Below are 18,801 nucleotides of genomic sequence, written 5' to 3'. Positions count from 1 at the left end.
TGGCCCCCGGGCCGGACTTTGGACATGCCTGCTTTAGGTTAACTAGAAACACTACGAGGGATACTCAGCTTCTATATCCCTCGTAGTGTTTCTAGTTAGGTTTATTTCTTTGTTTTGTCCTTTGGGTTATTCTAGTTTCTGTGTTCCTGTGTTCTTATTATTTTCTGATCAGCTTTGTTTCTGTTTAGTTATTTTATGGTTTGCCCTCCTATCTTTGTCTCTTTCTACCTTGCCATGTTTTCTTTAGTCTTAGAGTTTCCTTAGTGTTAGAATTATTTCCACTCCCTTGTGTTCCCTCCCTGTGCCCCCTTCTCCCCACTCCTCAGCCTGATTCCTGCTCCAACTACTCACACCTGCAATCAGTTACTTCATCAGGCCAGAACTACTGTTCCCACTCTCAACGTCACAAAATTTAAGCTCCTCATTAGTGATGGGTAAATAAGGCGTCATGAAGCGTTTCGACTCATAGCAACACTGTATTGATACTGTGTCGATAATGTGTCACTCAATACTGACACCTGCTGGACATTAAAAATTCCTACAGGCAACGTAGTGATTTGATGACCAAGTCTACAATAAGATTTAAGTCTTTGTATTTTATTGAATATTATATGTTGTATTATGTCATATCTTCAGTTACATTTAAAATATATTTGATATACAGTCAATAAAGAATGTGAACATGTACCATAAAGTGAAAATTTAAGTGAATGTGTTTGGAATGAGAATGCATGGACTGTTTTTTCCCACACATTTTTATTTAAAAAAAAGTTTTTACAACCTTTTGAAATTAAGCCTGTTACGCTTTTTTGACAAAACTTCTGCTGTAGAAAAAATTAAGTAAACAGTACATTTACGGCGAACCCTTGTTTTTCTTAGGTGTTGCGTTCCGAAAATAACCCGTGTAAGCAAAATCCGTGAAGTGGTTACCTTTATTTTTTGACAGTTATTACACAGCATAAATAAATACTCTACATTGAAACCAAAGAACAAAACCTGTTTTCAGGTCAGCGGGTGTGTGTGTGCATCAATCGGGCCTTATTAATGTGATCCGCAGTCATGTCATTAAAGAGTTTCCTGCAAGCTGCTTTGCGAGATTCACAGCTGTTTCTACAGCAGAGCGACGGATTTCATCAAACGAGCCTCCGGTCGGGTTTTGCTCTGCCTCTGGCCACAGGTTGTTTTTTTTTCCCAGCAGACATTGAAAGTTTCAGTTTTCATGCTTGAGTGGCCAATTTGTATTATACACCGTAACGTTATTGGGCCTCAGGTAGCGCGGAGACTGTTTTTACCAATTATATGGTCAATTAGGACGAAGAAAACTTTGGGGAAAAAACTGCTCAAAAAAATCTGCAAAGCAGCGATACCGTGAAAAGTGAACCGCGTTACAGCGAGGGTTCACTGTATATGAAATAATTTATAAAAAGCAACTGAGTAATTTGTAGAATGGCCGCATATCTGAGTTTGAAAAAGTGGATTTATTTAAATAAGACAGTTTAGTTAAACATATGCGACACTTAACCTGCAGAACATAATATGAAAGTAAACTAAAAGTCAGTTTCAGCTGAATTTGGGTTCAGATAGATAAAGTAGAAACTGACAAGAACCGGATGAAACGACAAAAATGAAAACAAATTTATTTTCCAATATAAGATCAAAATGGTCCCACACTGTGGAAACATTTCCTTTGAAGCTGCTCCGTAGATGACAATGTAAAAGATCAAGAATTTGTTTGGCAAATGCTTTTGACAGATTCGCTTCCTTCTAAACACAGTTTGGCATCCAGTGTCATTTCGAAACAGTTCCTGTACTGGTTACGTGACTTGCTGAAACCAATACGAGCACCGACACAGGTGTTGGTCTATGGGCTTGATGCATGCGCAGGCGCGTCGGTGTTGCTGGACCCATCACTACTCCTCATTCTCTGTCAAAATTTCCCAGTCTGTCTTGTTACAACCCTTTCCTCTTCTCGTCGTTCTCCACATGTTCCTCTTAGAGCCCCTTGTGACTTCAGTTTTTGAGTTTGTTTTTGGATTTTTTTGTGTGCTTCCCTAGATGTTCCTTTTGTAAGTTGGATTCTGGTTTTTGTTCATTAAATATTCACAACTTGTCTGTTGCCTGCTGCATTTGGGTCCACCTCAACAACACATCTTGACAGTCCAACAACCTCAGGATCCCCATTTCCTCTCGTTCTACATTGGTAAACACATAAAATAAGCTTTGAGTTTCACTTGTACAGGTACTTACTGAATTTGGTTCTCCTTCTCCTCTGATGATCACAATCTGATCAATTTCTGTGCTGTTGCTAAGAATAATTTCCTGATGTGTAGAAGTGGTCTTGTCTGAGTCATAGCTATGCTCCCAAAAGTTCTCACTGAGACAAAAAGGCAGCAAAGTTTTCAACCTAGAAACTTTACAGAGTTGAACATTAACCTTTTCTATTAACTCACCTTTGATTCACTAAACATTCATTCTGAGTAAATAATGCAGCCATGTGAATAACTAGAAGTTGTTTCAGAACTGTTTAGGTCTGATCTATTAGTGACACAACTTTCATTCTAAATAAACATGAGTGTCTAATTCTTTGTCCTACAAGTTTGTCTTTTTTTACATCTAAAAGCAGAAAAAAATGGAAAAGAATGGGATGTCCTGAAACAGCAGGATGCTACATTAAATATTTTGACAAGCAGGATAGTGCATCAAGGGTAAAAATAAACTTGTGTCATTGTGTGACCCACGACATGTCCTGTTTGGATTATCACTATCTCTGGTTTGTTTACTGAGTCATATGTGTATATATAACAATTTGTTTAGTGTCATTGTTTATTTAACAAGTCTTCTGTTAGCTAACAGTTACCAGCTCATCACAGTCATAGAAGAACTCTCAAATGCAGTTCCAGAAAAGTGTTTGACCTCTTAAGAGTTTTTCTGTGGTTTTGTTTTTTTTGTAAAACTTAAATGTACTTATCCCAAACTGACCATACATTCACGCCATCCAGGTCATGTTGGTAAATGTTCTTTGTCTTTGAAAGGCTCTTTAAGTTTTACACACATCTTACAAAAAGTTCCAGGTCTCAAAATTTAATTTGATGCTGTTGTTGAGGAAAAATGACTATTTTTAGTGTTTAACACAATTTAAACCTGTTAGAACGAATTTCTTAAGTTTGAACAGGTTTGTGTTAGTGATTTAAAACCCGAAGAACTATTGCTGGGTTAAGCATTTAAAAGTACAAAGGAGAATAGAGATCTGCAGGAGACCTTCGGCTCAGACCCCTGGGGTCTTATCATTAAAGACAGAAGGTCATAAATTAACACATGCAGGAAGGTGGAGGACAGTATCACTTGAATTACTGTGAGAAAGGGAACTTTGGTCGGTTCACATAACCAGGATGAGAAGTCTTCCAAAACTAACATCTGACATGGTGAAAAAAACTGAATATAACATAAAATGTTTTAAATCACTAACATTTAATTTGTAAGACATTTTTCTTAGTTATTAATAACATGTTTTGACTGAAAATTCTATTATCTTGTTTTAGAATTAATTTAGTCAATGATGAATGTATTTGAAATTGTATTATTTCTGACTATATTAGAATCAAATGAAAATGTTTTGTTTAGTATTAGAAAATACTTAGGTTTATGGTGAATGAATGTCTTAATTCTTATTTGTTTTTAATTCCTAATTAGAAACAGGAATTGTACTCCATTATTTTCTGTTGATATTATCTATTGCTTTTGGTTTGATATCAGGACTAAACTTTGGAGATGCTGAGTGCAGAAGAACAAACTGGGTTTTTGGAGAACTTTTCATTGAATTAAAAGTACAGTATTAAAGGTTTGTTCCTGGCAGAGCAGAAGAGAAACCAGAATTTCACAGCTACCTGTGAGGTTCCTTCATCTGTTTCTGTTGGCCCAGATGGCTGTAGAGCCGCAGGAGGCCGGATAGTGTTAAGAAAATAAATTTAAAATAAGTTAGTTTTAGAATTTATCATGACTTGATTGAAATACCATAATTATAGTTTTAAAATTTATAATATATTCTGACCTATTGATCTATATTTTACTGTAGTTAATGCAGATTGTTTGCCAAGATCTCTGATCTGCTCTTTGTCTGTCTGGGAAACAATCAGTAGGAAGTTCTAGCTTTTCACACTGATCTGTGAAACCTTGTTAAAGGTTAAGGTTAAACCTTGTTAAAGGTTAACAAGGTTAACCTTTAACCTTGTTTGCGGGACTGTTTCTAAATTTAAAAGGGCCAGAAATGCCTTCCAATTGGTCAAGTAGAGATACGCCTTATTTGAATACATTAAAGAGGAAAACACACCTACAGGTATAAAAGTTTGTGCACAAGGGAAACAATTTAGAAAAAAGCTGATTTATTTTACTTCTGCACCAGCTCTTTCTCCAAGGACGTCCTTGATATTTCTCTGTCTTCTTGTCTCAGGTAACAATGTTTGTATCTCTGTTTCTTCAGTTTCCTGTACTATCTTATACTTTCTTCTGATTGGATTAAATTCTGTAATTCTGTGACGTCAACACGCATTGTTGTGTTTTTGTCCCCACACGTGGCCATGCGAGAGAACCCGGGATCAAAAGGAAGAATCAGAGCCAGAGTTTTGCTACATTTAATTGTAATATAAAAATTCTTCCTTAACACTGTAAAAATGTGTTCCCTCAGTTACTGAAAATATGCAGACAGATTTCTCAATTTGTTGCCTTAGTTTATAGAAATCATGAGCAAAGTTATAGCATAAAGGAGAGTGGATGATGTGTGCCACTGGGTAAGTTGCGCCAATCCCATTTTTAGGGAACCATGGATGAAAACAGTAATTTGACCACATAATTTTAAGAGTCATCCATTTTACTCATCCTGCAAAGAAGAGGGTCTTAATGGATGACTGTCTCATGTTACTAGTATTTAGGTATGATTCTGGACTTGAAGTGGAACTGATGGTCTAGCTTTATCAGCATCAAACCTAAGCACACACTACTTTTAAAAAAACTGGGGTCTTTTAGAGTTAATAAGAGAGGCTCAGAGAAAATATACATGGGCAGTATTATTAGGAAGGCTAAAAAGGGCACAGCAGTAGTGCCCAATTGGCAATATTGCCAATTGTGGCAAATATGTTCGACTGAAGCAAAGCAAGTCCGTGTTGTTGGGACACTGAAATTTGCAAGGAATGGGTCGGGATCCAAATTTCTTTTACAGACGTGAGAAAAAGCTTTAAGGATCATCCCAATAATCACATAAGGCAGTGGTGCCCAAGGTCGGTCCTTGAGGGCTGGCATCCTGCATGTTTTAGTTCTCTCCCTAGTTTTTAACCTGGGTCCAATGATGGCTCATTACAAGGATTAAGAAGAACATTGACATGCTGAAGATATTGGTACTACCACTAGGGAGAGAACTAAAACATGCAGGATATCGGTCCTTGAGGATCGACTTTGGCCACCACTGATGTAAGGCTTCGCATGACTGTGGCAGTTGGTGGTTGATTGCACCGGGGGCAATCATCAAAATCTGTGGAATTTTGAGCCAAATGTATCGCAAAGGTGTCACGTCTGACCTTGTCATGCCACCACAGCCACACTCTACATCAAAACCTATCAGTGAAGTAGGCCAAGGGTTTGTGTATTTTAAGGCAGTTCATTTTTTCGTTTGAAATAAAAAATAAAAAAACATAAATAGGCTTGTTTTTTTATTTATTGAACCAAAATTGGAAATCGGATAACCGCTCGGATTGGCTCGTTATCTGATTTCCCATGCCAGCTCTTGGAGGTACCGAGATCCAGGAGGAAGCTCAGAGGGGACAGGGCTTTCTCTGTCATTGGCCCAAAGTTATGGAACGGCTTGCCTTTGCAGGTCAGAGAGGCCCCTTTCACTGTCCACTTTTAAAGCTCGTCTTAAAAACCATTTATTTCACTTGGCTTTTAACACCAGTAGGATCTAGTTTTAAACTGTGTTTTTGTTTTTAAACTGTAATAGTTTTTTTTTGTTTTAGTTCTTTTTAATATTTTTTTATTATATTGTGTTTTATTGTACAGCACTTTGTATCAGCTGTGCTTGTTTTAAAGTGCTTTATAAATAAAGTTGGATTGGATTGGATTGACATGTCAGGATCCTCCTCAATGTCAGGAGGAGGAAGAGAATCACTGGGAGATTCTAGGAAGCTACATCCAAACCTGGAGCTGTGGCCTCTCCTCCTGAACAGCTGCCTGCCTGAAACAATTGCCGGGTTTCAGGTGACCACTGTACCACTTAAGTACTGACGAAGTACTTAGTACTTAAGTAAATTTTTCGTGTATCTGTACTTAAGTACCGTATTTTCCGCACTATAAGGCGCACCAGATTATAAGGTACACCTTCAATGAATGGCCTATTTTAAAACATTTCTCATATATAAGGCGTACCGCATCATAAGGCGCATAGAATAGATAGTCGGATAGTCGAACCTTGGATTCAGGAAGGGCAGTGTGGTTTTTGTCCTGGTCGTGGAACACTGGACCAGCTCTACACCCTCAGCAGGGTCCTGGAGGGTGCATGGGAGTTCGCCCAACCAGTCAACATGTGTTTTGTGGACTTGGAGAAGGCGTTCGACCGTGTCCCTCGGGAGGCCCTGTGGGGGGTACTCCGGGAGTATGGGGTACCGGGCCCTTTGATACGGGCTGTCAGGTCCCTCTATGACCGGTGTCAGAGTCTGGTCCGCATTGCCGGCAGTAAGTCGGGCTCGTTTCCGGTGAGAGTTGGACTCCGCCAAGGCTGCCCTTTGTCACCGATTCTGTTCATTACTTTTATGGACAGAATTTCTAGGCACAGTCGAGGTGTTGAGGGGATCCGTTTTGGTGGCCTTAGGATCGCCTCTCTGCTTTTTGCGGATGATGTGGTCCTGTTGGCTTCATCGGAACGTGATCTGCAGCTCTCACTGGAGCGGTTCGCAGTCGAGTGTGAAACGGCCGGGATGAGGCTCAGTGCCTCCAAATCCGAGGCCATGGTCTTGAGCCGGAAAAGGGTAAAGTGCCTTCTCCGGGTCAGGGGGGTTGTCCTGCCTCAAGTGGAGGAGTTTAAGTATCTTGTTCACGAATGAGGGAAGAAGGGAGCGGGAAATCGACAGGCGGTTTGGGGCAGCGTCTGCCGTGAAGTGGGCGTTGTACCGGTCCGTCGTGGTGAAGAGAGAGCTGAGCCAAAAAGCGAAGCTCTCGATTTACTGGTAGATCTACGTTCCCACCCTCATCTATGGTCATGAGCTTTGGGTCAGGACCGAAAGAACGAGATCACGGGTACAAGCAGCCGAAATGGGTTTCCTCCGCAGGGTGGCTGGGCTCTCCCTTAGAGATAGGCTGAGAAGCTCGGTCATCCGGGAGGGACTCAAAGTAGAGCCGCTGCTCCTCCACGTTGAGAGGAGCCAGTTGAGGTGGCTTGGGCATCTGGTAAGGATGCCTCCTGGACGCTTCCCTGTTGAGGTGTTCCGGGCATGTCCCACCGGGAGGAGGCCTCGGGGAAGACCCAGGACACGCTGGAGGGACTGTCTCTCGGCTGGCCTGGGAACGCCTTGGGATTCCCCCGGAGGAGCTGGAAGAAGTGGCTGGGGAGAGGGAAGTCTGGGCCTCCATTCTGAAGCTGCTGTCCCTCTGAAGCTGCTGTGCCCCCGACCCGACCCCGGATAAGCGGAAGAAAATGGATGGATGGATGCTACAGTAGAGGCTGGAATTACGCTATGTATCCACTAGATGGAGCTGCACTAAAGGCAATGTCAATAGTCCTACTCCGGTCGGCGAGGAGAGCCTTCCACGACTGGGCTGGGGCGTGGCCAGACAATGGTCACCCTTCTCCGTTCGCGCACAGCATGTTCGTAGAGAATGTGGTGCTAAATGACCTGCAGACGACCTGATTCCAGACAGTCGGTAGGTAGATAGATCAGTCAAACTTTATTAATAGATTACAAACCAGCGTTTAGACAACTATCCCAGCATGCACTGTGCGCTTCTTCTTCTACGGGCAAAAATGAAGTCGGTGGCTGCTTACCGTAGTTGCTAGACCTGTTGTGGCTCAATATTGGTCCATATATAAGGTGCACTGGATTATAAGGTGCACTGTCGGCTTTTTATAAGGTGCAATGTCGGCTTTTGAGGAAATTGAAGGTTTTTAGGTGCGCCTCATAGTGCGGAAAATACGGTAGATTTAATAATGGATACTTTCTACTTTTACTCCACTACATTTTACAGTAAGTATCTGTACTTTCTACTTCACTACATTTCTACAAAACTGTTGTGTTACTTGTTACATCCAAGTCGCATTGCGCTTTTTTTCCGTTAAAATGTAAAGTTCACAGACTTAAGGTGGTGCTGTAAAATCCAAGCAATAACGTGACTTAGTGTCTGTTGTCACCCATCTCCTCCCCTTTTACTCACACGCGGAGCTCCAAGACATGCGCAGTGGTTTCCTCTTGAGCGGGAGAAGATGTCTGTCTAATCGTCAGTAATATAATAGTGCTGCATAAATCATAAGATATGGCGACATGTAAAGAAAGCTTAAAGAAAGGTAAGCTCCGTGGACGTGTTGCTAGCAAAGCTAGCTGTACAGAGACACATGTTGCATCTGCGATGAAAAAAAGTTCAAAGCCAGAGCAGCACAAATGAAAATCTTTGCTGCAAAAACCAGCACAAATGTAGCCGAGTTGATTGACACCCATTTTGTCTGACTTGAAGAAGGTGGGGGGGCTGGTTGACCTTGGAAGACCTCTAGAAACCTTTCTTTATATCTTTAAAATGATAGCGGCACAAACGAAAATTATTGCTGCACAAAAATTTGTGCTACATACGTAGCACAAACGTTTGACACCAATTTTGTCTGATTTGAAAAAGGTGGGAGGGTCAACTTCACTCAGGTCACTGAAAGCTGTTCTTTGTTCTTGTAATGATCTGCGTACACTGCAGTAGCTATTATTTTATTTCATAAAAAAAAATAAAATATATATATATATATATATATATGTGTGTCAGTGACGTGCAGTGATTCATAGCTGGTGAGGCACCAACTTAACTATAATCGGATTTACAAATCTAGACCCCTGCATGTTATTGTTTACATAAGGAAATTTCACCCATACGTACAATGCTGGAGGGCAAAAAGACTATTCTTAACATGTGATGCTTAGCCACGCCGCCGAATAATTCCGTTATCGCAATCAAACTTAGACATGTAGATATTAATAATTTCGTGCTGTGCTTAACAGCAAAGGGAAAAACCGTTAACCACGTCTTTCTCGCTCTCTGTATCAGCGCAGCTACTGTATGGCTAGTTCGCTGTTACTGTCTCTTACTCTGCAGTTGTGGAGTCACAATGTCTGGGTTCATAAGCGACCCCCAGCGATGAGGCACAAGAACTGCCTGCCTCACCTCGAATCTGTTCTCTGCCATTTATGATCGCTCCTCAGCACACAAAACACGTTACACACACAGATGGTGACAATAAAAACACAGTACATTAAATACATAAGCTAAATTATTGAGAATCAGTTCCTACATTAAATGTTTTTAACCATTTTATTGGCGACGTACAGACAGGAGGAGCATGCTCTCATAGAATAGCAACCGGTGCAGTTAGCGAGAGGTTGCTACGTGGCTCCTTGGTTCAATGTCCTCCCCTGCCCACCCTTTCAGTTGGATTTCTTTCAAAATAAATGCCACTAGTGGCAAAAGAAAAAGTGAACTTTATGCTATGTTAGGACATTAGACTAGATGTTTCCATCCCTGAAATTCTGATGCGTAGAATCACATATCTAAGTTACAGAGAGTAAACACAATAAAAACATGCTTTATCTGTGGCATTGTTCATTAAAATGGCACATTTCTGATGTATTAAAATTAAATATGATCGGTACACTTAATGATATTAGCGATTAGGTAATGCATTCAGCAAGTACTTTTACTTTTAATACTTAAGTACTTTTAAAAGTCAGTACTTTTTTACTTTTACTTAAGTAAAATGTTAATGTGGTACTTTTACTTTTACTTGAGTACATTTTTGTCTGTGTATTTGTACTTTTACTTAAGTAAATTTTTTGAGTACTTTCTCCACCACTGCAGATGACATAGCACCGACGTCACCCAATGCTGATGGAGGGCCAGAAGTAAATGCAGCCCATTTATTTCTGTTGATCCAACAAAAAAATGTCTGAAGTCTGTGTCATGTACGGTTGTTCCAACCGTTCCAATAGAGATAAAGATAAACGTTATTTTCATGTTTTGAAGGTAGTTCGTCACAAGGGAGTTAATTTTAAAAAAAACTTTAAAAAAGAAAAGAGGAGAAAAGTGGATCAACAATCTACAGCTTAAAACAGGAGTTGCGAAAACTAACAATGGCAGAATTTGCAGTGACCACCTTCTAACAGATAACGACTACATCGTTTAAATTGTATTTTCAGTTACTTAGAAAGACAAGCATTTATATGTAAGATAAGATATATTTTTAAGCCCTATTATGGTTGCCCTCAGAGTGCTAACGTTGTTAGCAGCTAGCTCAGTGCCGAGTTTAACAATGCGATAAGCATAAAGAACTAAAAATCTTTGCAAAAATACTATCAGATTCCGTAAAACAACCATTAAGATCTCGGGAATAACTAATTAGAAAGACTTTTATTATTATAAGCCTAATATGGTATGTTGCCTTTTTTTTAAGTTCATCTGCAAAACCATCAAAACATGTAAATTACGCAGAACTTGTCCTGACTTATGTGTTGCTTCAGAGGTTGAAACTCATCAAAGGAAGATCAAAATAGATCTCGATGTGGCATGACCAGGTCTCAAAGCAAAGATTAATCCCTGAAAGCCGACATAAATGTTGAAGAGCCTTATGATTAAGAATAAAATGTTTAATAAGATCGACTGGCTGTGTAGTTTTTCACATATTCCTCATATTGTGGTATTTCAAACAGATATCCACAGAAACTATAGCGAAAACTTTTTAAATACTGCTTCTGTAATGTTACACTTTATTTCCTAGCTCATTTACAGAAGTCATGGCTGCTGTAGATCTATGTGGCATTGTCATTTCTTCATTGTTGATATTTTTTCTCGTAATTTAACTAAATGTCTTTATTCTTTTCATCAAGTGACCCTATTACTCAACCATAAGAGACAACACTGAAAAAGCAATTGTCTTACATACTTTTACATCAGAAATGGGTTAAAATCTTCACTCAAACTGAGATTCTGAAAGTGTCACCAGTTAATCCAGGTTTGCTTCCTAAAGAGCGATATGTCCGTTAGATGAGAATCAATATGAGGTAGGAATATTGCACTCTCAGTTGTAGTTTAGTGGTTAAAACAGCGCTCTCGGAACTCAGCGACCGCTGGTACAAGTTCGGTTAGCACTATCGTCTGTTTAAGTTTTTGGACCAGTTTATTTTATTGTCTACAAAAAAATTATAATATTCACTTGCTGCCAACATTTTGGAGGTAATATTGTTTACCAGGTTTGCCAGACAAATGTTAACTGTAAGAATATTGTCAGATTACCAAGTTGCACAGCTTTGCTTCTGCAGCCAAGAGAAGTCTTGGAAGTGCAAATGAAATAATGTGGCTTCTATTAAATGAGCAATGAATTAGTTTGCATGATATTATAACTGTTTACATTTATTGATATGTTTGCAGAGCATGTCAGTCAACATAAGGCTGAAAAGTAAAATAATCATCATTACTCTAACAATGCTGGGTGGTAGTACAAATTTGCACTGTTTATTTCAGTCTCCTCCTGAAGTGGGGTATATTTTAGTGACCTTTCAATATATTCTTCAATATTACTTTATATACAAGGAATTATTATGTTTTGAAGAGCTCTTAGAGAAAGTAGTGACATTTTTATACCTGTTTATTTTCGTTTGTTGCATTTTGATCAGGAAACAACAAAGCCACCTAATTTTTTACAAACATCTGCGTTGAGGACCCTGTTTGGCTGTCACTAGTTAATCTTAAACTCTGAAAGCTGTGTGGCTTTGTTAATATTCTATCCTAGAATGCGGTTAGATGGGCCTTTTTTTTTTGAGCACCTGCCCCTTTAGTGGTTTCTGCACGGCCCTGGGTATGGAAACAGCCAAAGACACCTCTGTAGATGCGAAATTTAAGTTCACTGCAGAATATTTGATTTTAAAAATATATTTGCTTTTCTTCATTCCCCTTTCCTGTCATCTCAATGCGTTTAACATGCTTTTGTATACTATAAACAGAATATGACATAAAGACAGTATGCATGTCAGCTCTTTAAAACGACCACCCTACGCTTACTTTGAGGAGAGTTGAGTATTCATGAGCTTCGCAGCCTAGAGAGAGCCATGCAGAAAGTTGTGCTGTGCTGAAGTGGCTCATTGTGAGCTCCGCATCAGTGTAGCTTTAAGATGGAGGTGGGCAGCGCTTCATGACGCAGGAATATTTCTGAAAGGATGCTTCAAAACTCCAGACTGGAGCCAGCCAGCGCGTGTGTCTAAACTGGAGCTGAACGGATCTACGAAACTGCCCGGACCAAGCAGTGGGGTACAGTTTGATTCTGCAGAACAAAACCCAGATCTGAGAAGCGTTCTGGTTTTACCTGCTCACTGGAAATATTTAACCAGGGCTGTCTGCAGCTCAGTGCGTTGCTGAGGGGGAGCCAACTTGGAGAGAGAAGCGTTTGGGGAACACCTCTGAAGCGTCGATTGGTTTTTGTCTGAGGCTAAACTTTCAAAGCGGCACCATGGCACCGTTCATTGAGCCTTTTCTGTTCTTTTTGGTCATCTTCAACCCACTTATCACCAAATCTTTCACGGAGGAAATTGAGGTTTTGGTGTTTTTGCCACAAAATGACTCTTTCCTGTTTTCACATGCAAGAGTCGCACCAGCGATCCGTTACGCACAGGACAGACTGAAGGCAGAATATCCAGGTTTCCACTTCAACATTCACTTTGAGAACTCCGACTTGGCCAACCACGCTTTGTTCACGCTGGCGGACAGGTCGTGTAACCTGAAGCCAGACTTGATCCTCGGTCCAGTACGTGAGTACGAGGCGGCAGGTGTGGTGAGGCTGGCATCCCACTTGAAAATTCCGGTGATATCTGCAGGTGCTCTGGCCACCGCTTTCAAGAACAAGGAGACGGAGTACACTCACCTGACTCGGATCGCCCCTTCCTACGTTAAAATGGCAGAGACCTTCACAGCGATGTTCGAGCACTTCACATGGAAGAGCGCACTGCTGCTGATCGAAGACGACACGAAGGAGCGGGACTGTTACTTCACTTTGGAGGGAGTCTATCATTTAATGGATGACTATAATGTGGAAGTTGAAATAATCCATGAACAGGCACCTTTCAATATTGAAGAAAAATTCAAGAATAATCAGGACATGGAAGGTAAAGCGGCTTTATTGTTTTATGTAAACTGTTTAGAAAAGTGTTTAAAATTATCTGACCAATTACTTTAAAAATGACAACATTGAAATGACGATATTTGTTATTTGCAAATATATATTATAACTCATGTAGAAATATTGACACCAAATTTTATATTCAAAATCCCCAAAAGGTAAAAAAAAAAAAACTAATTAAACTTAAGTTCTTAAAACCCTAACCTAACATGGAGGTAGTAAAAATGTAACAGCAGGGTACAATAAATTAAGTCTGACTTTGGAGATTCACCAACCTATGTAACCACTTTAAGCAGCAGTCTGTAAAATCTGTGCTGTCTGGTTTTATCAGTCTCGCATTATTGAGAGGGTATTTTACCCTACACTTCTTTCCCAAAATAGTTTTACTTCTTTGAGAGTTGCAGAGATTTATCTACAAGTTTAATCACGAGGTCCCAAAGTGTTTCAATCAGGATTTTTATTCAGCCATTCATTATTTTTATTTCGAGCCATTCTTTTGCAGATTTGCTGCTGTGTTCTCGGTCACTGACCTGTTGCTGAGAGAGCTTAAGCCAATATTTAGCTGTTAGACTGTCTTAGAAATACAGGCGGATACAGCAAAAGTTGATTCTGACTGCAGGGTGACCAGGTTCTGTGGTTGCAATACAAGACCAAATCATCATCCTTGCAGCAAGTTTTACCGTTGGGAAGAGGTATTTCTTCCCAACGGTTAATTATTAATTATGGCTAAACATCTCAATATTTCTGTCATTTACAAATCGACATTCTTCCAGTCGTCTTGTAGTTACTTTAAATCGGTCTTTCTCAAACTGTGGTCCGCGAGGTACTGCATGTAAACGACCATTTATTTGCCATAATGAGAACTCATAGTGTGATGGTAACTTACCAAAGGATTGTGTTTGAGAATAATGATGGAAAACTGGCTTAAAACCGGGTCACTCAAAAGAAAAGCTGCAGGTACCGGTGGAAAGAAAACAACTTCAGGACTATATATATCATCAGGGAAAGCTAAGTCATAGCTGCTGAGTGTTGATGTGTTGTTCACTAGCGACTGGGTTCCTTTGAACGGTTATTGGTAGGAATCACTCCAGTTAGTCAGAACTGTTCTTTGTTTTTTACCACTTTGCTTGGTAATGAATGATGCTCTGCTTTCAGGTCAACAGCTATTGTTGTTTTTATTTAATTAAAAAATATCAAATTAAATGAAAGAAATACAATAAATAAATGCAATTGATAGAAATGGGTAGGTTCCATGATATATTAAGATGTGCTGTCACAGGGGCAATTTCAGGTTAGGTGGTCCATGACTGTTTTAAATGAGTTAAGTGGTCCTCAGCCTTAAAAAGTTTGAGGAACACTGCTATAGGACAAATCCTAAGTAACTTTAAATCTCAGCCTGAATAACCTGGGTAGCAAACAGCTTAAACTCTGACGTATTATTTGCTCAAATAAATTCCAGCCCCCTTTTTACCCTGAACAGGACTGTGTGGAGCCAGAAAATGAGTGTGTTTCATTACTTGATGTCAATTTCACAGGAGAGCAGCATAGTATGCAACATCATTAACATGGAGCAGTGGCAAAAAGCCATGATAGCACAGATGATGTTTATTTAATAAGACATCATCTCAGCTAACCTCTGCCTGTGTGTTGAGATCAAACTGCTGCTAGCAAAAATCAAATCAGGGGGGACCAGACAGACTCTGTCATGCTCTTTTATGTTTTAAAACTCAAGGAAACCAGGAATCTGTATGAGCCGCTGAGTTTTTATAGAGATTCGAGACATATTTGTTGAAGTATTATATAATTAAAAGCCCCCAAACTCCATACTGTCAACAAGATGCAACAGTTTATTTATTTATTTATTTATTTATTTATTTATTTTTACACAGCTGTAATATCCTACAGGTAGTCACTTAGTCACTTAAATTGCCCACAGGTCATATTCTAAAAAGAATCTGTTGCCATGGAGCTCTGTGGGAAAAATATTTTATTTAAGATGTAATTTGAAGCAACACTTTTTGTAATACTAGTACAGCTCATAACAGAATATTGTGAAAAATTTTAGGTTCATTTCAAAAAGTGAAAGTCCTACATGAAATATTTTTAGTATTTGTGTTATATAATATAATTATGGTTTAAAGATGAAAAGAAAATTCTCTTAGAAAATCAGAGTATTGCTAAAATTTTCTATCATGTTCAGAGAAAGTTGAATGGAAGGAAAAAGTGTGGCATGTAAAGGTGCAGCAGAAACAGGGATAACTGCAGGCTTGAGAGGATTGTCAAGAAAAATCCATTCAGCTTGGAGAAGCTTCACCAGGAGTGGACTGGGGTAGTCAGCAAATCAAAAGTCATTTATGGGCAACAAATGTCACATTCCTTGTGTCAAGCCACTCCTAAACCAGAGACAACACCAGAAGAGGCTTACCTGAGTTGAGGAGAAAAAGAACTAGACCAGTGTTTCTCAACCTTTTTTGGGCCAGCGCCCCCCTAGCCTTTATCCAGGTCCCTCACCGCCCCCCACCAAAGAATTTGCAGGCTACTTTGCACTGACCATTATTTTATCATTAATCACTATTGTAGATGTTTTGATTTTTATGCTTGTTTCTGTATTTATCATCAAAACTAATTTCCCAGAGAACAAAAAAGTCATGGAAATAGAAATTTTCACAGGCGTCTACAAAAAATGCAATGAACATTCAGCATAAAATCAGAAGGCCTAACAGCAGCCAATCGGAGTGGAAAAATATTCTTGTTTTTGCCATTTTCTAGTTGTTAAATATTCCACAAAATGACCAGATAAAAGATGTACAACAATGCCAGTTTAAACTTTGAACTATTTGCAAACGGATTGTGCTCTGCAACATTAAAACATGGATAGAACTGTAACTACATTAATCATAGCTCTTCTTCTCTTCAGTGTTTCTGTGAGTTTCTGGTGGTGCAGCTCTGTGCTGCCTTCAGGAGAATGGGACATCAGAGTATCATCCATAAAACTTCACCCACATGACATTTATTGTGCCAACCAGAGCTTTCAGTGGAAAATCAAAAGTTCCAGGTCCTTTTAATGCCATACAAATATGAGACAGAAACATGGATTATATCTTTATATAACCCCGTCTATTGATTATAGATTAATAGTTTTACTGGACAGAAATTACAAAGAACAAATCTGGTTCTTAATCAAATCCTAATGAGTCAAATTGAAAGTGTCATGAGTCATCAGCCTCATGACATTAACACTGACATGAAAAATAATATTGAAGAAATAAATATATCAAATCTAATTAAAAACATAAATAAGTGATAAGTTCTTTACTGTTATGGTCTGTAAGACATATTTATTCTCAGTATTAGATATGGTCTTAAACCCATGGCACTACAATATTATTTTACCTTTTATCTGGAAATAGTGTCTGTTTATTCTTGCCATACAGTCCTCTGTATTAATTATTGCTTGAAAGGTCTTGCCATACCACTTTATTCCTCTGTATTTACTGTAGTTTCTTAGTTTATTCTTGCATTTTGTTCTTCGTTCATTTCAATTTAGTTTCCTTTGATTAGTATTATCCTCTCTTGGTTTATTGCTATGTCCACTTTAGTTTCTTTCCTGTTGCTAGATTTATTTTATTGTTTGACGCTCACCATCAGTAATCTCCACTCATCACCTGCTGCGCCGCCTAATCGTCATGTGTTTCACATCATGTGTTGATTTTTCACTGTTCAGCGTCGGATTCTCTGTTTTTATGCCATAATTCACATCTAGTTCATCGCTCCGTTTTATGTCCCGCTTCTCCCGTTTCAGAGTTTTGCGCAATGTGCGTGTCGTTTTTTTTATAACCCCGTATGGTGAGCAGCGGTCGGGAAGCGTATCGATGGGGAAAAGGCAGACTGACATAAACCTTTTAAAACAACAAAAACAATTTCTGCATTCTGATTATTGAAATTTAAAAGTGCTGTGTTGTTCTATCACCCCCATTTCATACTGGACCACTTACAGCACCGGTGTTAACGCTATAAAATGAACGCTCTCTATCGTGGTATCACCCATGGAGGGATTTCTTTATTTCTTTATTTAAATGGGTTCACTTTTCAGAGGGATACACAGTGAGGATATCGTGATTTTAGCTACCAGTAGCAGGAGTGGAACTGCGCCAAGAAGCTAACAGAAGCTAACAAACGCTGAATAGAAGAAGAGCTGCCATCGATACAGTTGCAGCCACGCATGGTTTAATGTTACACAATACAGTTTTACCAAGTTGCTCAAAGTCTAAACTGGCATTGTTGTGCATTTAAGGTGTAAAGTTTACCTTTGACCAAACGCCCCCCAAAGGCATCCCAGCGCCCCCCTTTTGTAAAGATGTCCGCCAGCGTACCGCCCACATTGAGAACCGCTAAACTAGACAGTTGCTCAATGGTCCAAAGTCCTCTTTTCAGAAAAGTTGGCATTTCATTTGGAACTCAAGGTTCCAAGGTGTGAAGGAAGAGCTGAGAGGCACTGAATCCATGTTGCTTTAAGTCCAGTGTGAATTGTTCACACTCTGATGATTTGGGGTGGTATGTCACCTGCTGATGTTGGTCTACTAGGTTTTCTGAAGTTAACAATTGATAAAGATGAAAACAAAACTGCAACACTGAAGTTAACAGTTGATGCTGTTAACTTCAGTGTTACAGTTGAAACCGTTGGTTATGTATTGTAACCCCAGATTCTATAGGCGCAGCCCTTTAAGGCTATCGCTAGTGGGTTTATCCCTTGCGTGCAGCGCAGCACTCAAAAAAGCTTAATCCACGCTCACCTACTGGGTTGCCCCACTGGTCTGTATAAATAACGGGCTGACCGGACAAACGATTTCCTAACAGCCTTTTTTTTTTTTTCAGCTATTCAGGAACCAGTGAGACCCACCACAGCTTAAAGGGCTGCGCCTATACTCGTAGAATCTGGGGTTACAATACATAATACAAAATAGAACATATACGTTCTATTTTGTATAGGCTTCGCCCTTTAAATTTATTGCTAGTGCGTTAATAGAAAAGCAGGATGTAGTCTATGCTGCTTCCTCTGTTTTTGTCCTGTCTTTTTCTATATTTTTGGAGCCTTTCTTTGCACATCCTCCGAATCTACAAATTATGGATTTGGTCAACCGCTCTCTCAATGTAATTGATCAAATTTTCTCGACGAGAAGACTGGGCACAAGAGAGCCCCCTTGTCCTGCGGAGACACACCCGGCGGGATTCACCCTGGATTTATTCATGATAACAGGATTTCTGCTGTTTGGAGCTTGTGGCTTATTGACAAATTTGTGACAGACTTGGCCAAACACTCAGGCTGTTGGTGTGGACAGAGACGCAAGTTGGATGCGAGTCTTGCTGAGACTCGCAGCCCAGCTGAGGACTCTTAAACTCACTAACAG

At 39.6% G+C, this 18,801-nt stretch overlaps 1 protein-coding gene across 1 annotated transcript in view; it reads left to right on the top strand.

Annotated features, from left to right (window-relative positions):
• The first annotated feature begins 12,330 nt into the window (after positions 1–12,330).
• Positions 12,331–18,801, top strand: part of npr3 (natriuretic peptide receptor 3) — a 127,876-nt gene continuing 121,405 nt past the window's right edge. Inside the window, exon 1 of the mRNA XM_008419278.3 lies at positions 12,331–13,379. Within this exon, the coding sequence (XP_008417500.1) occupies positions 12,728–13,379 (652 nt within the window). The 5' untranslated portion in view covers positions 12,331–12,727. The remainder of the gene's footprint in view (positions 13,380–18,801) is intronic.

The sequence above is a fragment of the Poecilia reticulata genome, chromosome 9, assembly GCF_904066995.2.
Source record: "Poecilia reticulata chromosome 9, P_reticulata-male-v2, whole genome shotgun sequence".
NCBI lineage: Eukaryota > Metazoa > Chordata > Actinopteri > Cyprinodontiformes > Poeciliidae > Poecilia > Poecilia reticulata.
The sequence above is the reverse complement of the archived record's forward strand: the minus strand, read 5'-3'. Positions and strand labels throughout refer to the sequence as shown.